This window comes from Nannospalax galili, unplaced genomic scaffold (genome assembly GCF_000622305.1).
Source record: "Nannospalax galili isolate Female #2095 unplaced genomic scaffold, S.galili_v1.0 scaffold702, whole genome shotgun sequence".
Taxonomy (NCBI): Eukaryota; Metazoa; Chordata; class Mammalia; order Rodentia; family Spalacidae; genus Nannospalax; species Nannospalax galili.
In genome coordinates this window covers 1,699,704-1,703,674 of record NW_008348657.1, presented here as the reverse complement: position 1 = coordinate 1,703,674, position 3,971 = coordinate 1,699,704, and the positions used below count along the sequence as shown (strand labels likewise).

General features: G+C 52.0%; 1 protein-coding gene across 6 annotated transcripts in view; it reads right to left on the bottom strand.

Moving 5' to 3' along the window:
• Trim67 (tripartite motif containing 67) overlaps window positions 1–3,971 on the bottom strand; it is a 50,221-nt gene that overhangs the window by 576 nt on the left and 45,674 nt on the right. For 5 of the 6 annotated variants that reach the window (XM_008845801.1, XM_008845796.1, XM_008845798.1 and 2 more), the window contains 2 exons: window positions 3,571–3,874; window positions 731–893 (listed from right to left, as the gene is read on the bottom strand). In XM_008845801.1, the coding sequence (XP_008844023.1) occupies window positions 731–893; window positions 3,571–3,874 (467 nt within the window). Of the gene's footprint in view, window positions 1–730; window positions 894–3,570; window positions 3,932–3,971 lie in introns of all 6 variants that reach the window. The other variant, XM_008845800.1, reaches the window with a different exon arrangement.

Sequence of the window (3,971 nt, the reverse complement as noted above, 5' to 3'; positions counted from 1 at the left end):
GGAGGAGGAGGAGGAGGAGGAGGAGGAGGGCAGGCTGCCCACAGGCACCGAGCATCATGACGGTAGGGCACCATGCGCTGTGCCCTGTGTTCACTTGGGGACCTATGCTATGGTTTGTTATTCATCTGGCCACTTCACATCACTAAGGCCCATGCCAACTTTTGCCTTTCCTCATAACAGGAGCCACAGATTCCCTGTTTGGGGGAGCCGTTGATGCCCTGTGGCAGAGGCTCTGGTTCTCACAGCTGAGTCTTTGTACTTCCTATCTCCCCATAGTCCTCTTTCCCTATCCTAGAAACTTAACTGCCCACACTGTGGCCCTCTCAAGACTGGACTGTGGAAGACTCTGTGCAGGGCAGTGGGTACCAGAAGGCAAGTCCCTTGCAGGCTCTAGAGAGAGAAGAAATTTGCTAGACACAAAGGATGTCCCACCCTGGCCTCTCATTTGACCTGTGTTGGGACTCTTCTGCCATAGTACTCCCCCAGACACCCAGTCCTGAGTTCTACTCCTCGCTGGACTGCCCCACAGAGCCTGTTTGCTGTAAGTGTTCAAGTGGGAACTGATCCAAGCCATTAGGATCACCTTCCCAGGTATGTTCAGAGTGGCCAGCAGGCAGACTGCCTGTGTCGTGGATGCTGTGGGCTGTTTCATTACTGTCCACTTCATTCAAGAAGCAGGCCACTGGCAGGAATGGGAAAGCTGGCTATCGTCCCAAGGGGCTCCAGGTACCTGCACATTACGGTTGAGGCTGAGGGCAGGCATGAAGACCCCATCCACGTGACTGAAGGCTGTGGGGCCCTGCTGCTGCCCATTGATGAAAAAGGTCAATGTGTGCTTGTTCAGATCCAGCAGCACACCCACAGTGGCCCCCTTGCACACACCACCTTCCGTCCTGGGAAGAGAAGCCCAGGTAAAGCTGTCAGCACACCCAGCCCAGGATGTGACAGTAACTCAGAATAATTCAAAGGTTAATAGGAACACCCTCACCCAAATCAGACCTGAGGGCCCGTGAGCCTTCTCTTGCAAAGTTATACCCAAGAACAGCTGGAAGAGAAGGCAGCCCTGAAGGATCCAGGCAGCCCAGGACTTTCTTATCCAGTGTCTGAGACCAGGGAATTGGAGTATGGATGGCTCGCTCCTGAAACCACAGGGGGCTGAGCGTGGGCATGAAAGAGAACTAATGTGATCCTCTTTCTGGTTTTAGTCCTGTAATGATGTTGAGCTGGAGGAGATGCAGACACCAAGGACTTGAGACATTTTGAAATGGTCTGCCCCCTTCAGCTCACCTCTCTAGAACCGTCCCAGGGGACCAACAGCACGTGTTGGGAGAGGGATGCAGAACTGAAAATCAAGAGCCCTCAGTCACCACCTCGACCATGCTAGTTTTGGAATGCTTGAAAAAATGTCAGGAATAGGGGCTGGAGAGATGGCTCAGTGGTTAATAGCACTGGCTGCTCTTGCAGAGGACCTGCATTTGGTTCCTAGCATGCACATGACAGCTAACAACCACCTGTAACTCCAGTTCCAGGGGATCTGATGCTCTCTTATGACGTCCTCGGGCATTGTATGACATGTGTGCACTTACATATATGCAGGCAATTCACTCATACACATAAAATAAAAATAATAAGTAAAAAAAGAAAAATGTCAAGAATGGGGTGTTTCTGGGGTGGTGAGAAAACCTGTATCCTTGGGGTGGGGATGAATTTTAAGTGGGCCTTGGGTGATCCTGCCTTGACCCCCAATGCCCAACTAGCAGACTTCCTCTTCCATTAGCCAAGGACTCCCTTAGCATCAACCTCACTCAGCCCTGGGAGGGAACTCAGTTCTTTTTGCTTAGGACTGATCCAGGGGCAGAGAGTGAGCAGTGAGAAGAGCTCCTGACAAGAAATCTCCAGAAGGACCTGGTGGGCTGACCTGGACAGTGTTCTAGGTGTTCTAGAAGTGTCTTAGAGCAGGAGGTTCCAACTGGACGAAACTACAACCGAGTTTTATGCGATTCTAACACTGACCACCAGGTGGCAGAAGTGACCAGTTTGAAGTGTAGGACCAGCTTTCCAATCAACCACACAGCTAGGACCCAGCTCCATGCAGGGCAGTGGCTGGCTTTCTCTGTGAGTAAGCTCACTTGCACTTGCCCCACACCTGAGATTGGGAGTGGGGGGTACAAACAGATACAACTCCTCCCTCTGCTGGCCTTTATGTTCCTTCTGTTCCTCTACTGGAACACCAAGAGGCTGGCAATGGCAGCAATGGCCTAAGAACTCCATGGCACCTCAGGGTAGGGTGGCCGTACAGTGGCTTGTAGCCTGGGGGTTGAGGAGTTCCTACCTCAACTGTCACTGGGATTCCCTCTAAATCTACAGCACCACTTATTCTCCCTGTGACTGGCTAAGTTCAGCCTATCTAAACTGGTTTCATAATCTGCAACAGTAACAATGCTTTTGGGAGGATTAAGGGGCTCAGGTGGTTCCTATGCTTCCTACAATGTCAGGCAAAAAGTCACTTAATGCACGCTCCAGGCTGTGACTGCTGCTACCACAGAGTACCTAGGTACTGGTTTGACTCAAGCAAACAGACAAGGAACTGGTGGACCAGGATATTCTTGGCCCCTCTGTGGGCTAGAGATGGAGTGGGTGGCCAGCCTGCAGCAGTAGGCACCTAGTTAGCCTGCATCACCTGGCCAGCCTCTAGCACCTGGTCATCCTGCTTTACCTGGCCAGTCTGCATCACCTGGCCAGCCTGCATTACCTGGTCAGCCTGCATCACCTGGTCAGCCTCCAGTACCTGGTCAGCCTGCATCACTTGTTAGCCTGCAATGCCTACCCAACCTGTTTAACCTGGTCAATTTTCAGCACCTGATCAGTTCCATGGCCCAGCTAAAGAGTGCAGAGGGACAGAGCTACTGCCTGTCCCCCAACCCCTGGAGAGAAGGTAGGGACCTGAGGTCCTCAAGGGAGTTCCTGGCCAGACTAGACCTGGATTTCCTAAGAGAGACCTGGGTTACTCATTGTGAAAACTGCTCGAAGTTATTTGTAAGAGTAACAGGAGGGCCCAGAGTACAAGAGCTTTAGGGTCAGACCAACTCTACTAGGACTTGTGGCCTAATGAGGTCAACTCCTTGAGATTCCTCACCCTTACCCGAAGGCAGTGGTAGACTTATTCCAGGCAAACAACCAGCCATGACAATGACCCGCTCCCCCTGTGGGAAGCAAGTATCCATGAGTGCCATGCATTGACTCAGGCTTGGCTTGATGGTCGTAAAGAAAAGCAAACAGGACCAGTAAGAAAACCATAAGCTAAGCCTCTTGCAAAACCAAAAACAAACCAACAAAAAAACACCCTTGTGTGGTTAGCTTGCTGATGGAGACCCACTGGCCAGGCTTGTTTCTACCATCAAGTACCCTCATTTGGGCCACTGGCAAATAGTTTATTTCTCCCAGGTCATTGTCAAAGCCCCCTGGAACTGGAGACCAGAGTGCCCCAAAACAACTCCCTAGTCTTGGAGGCAGCAGAGGGACCCTGGTCTGAAGATGTCCATTCCCACCCCTGCAGGGTGGGGTGCGCACCTGTTGGTGTGAGAGTTGCAGTGCATGAACCAGCTGCGATTGTTGTCCACATACATGGCCCAGGCCTTGTCATCCTTGCCCAGCATCATGTCCTTCACTACACTGGCCCTGGCCACTCCAAAGGCAGGGTCTGGGTGGTTGTCATAGCGGTCCACATGCAGCTCCCAGTAGTGCACTCCCTTGGAGAATGCAGCCGTGCCCAGCACCACTCGGTCATCATAGCTGCTGCAGGTGGCTGTCTGGTTGTCATTAGATAAGATGATGTCCCGGTGGCCAGAGTTTGGGTCAAAAGTAAACCAGGCCACTGGAAAGGTAGGAGTCAGGAAGAGCAGGGTTAGGCAATGTGATTCTCTCTCTCTGTCTCTCTCTGTCTCTCTCTCTCTCTCTCTCTCTCTCTCTCT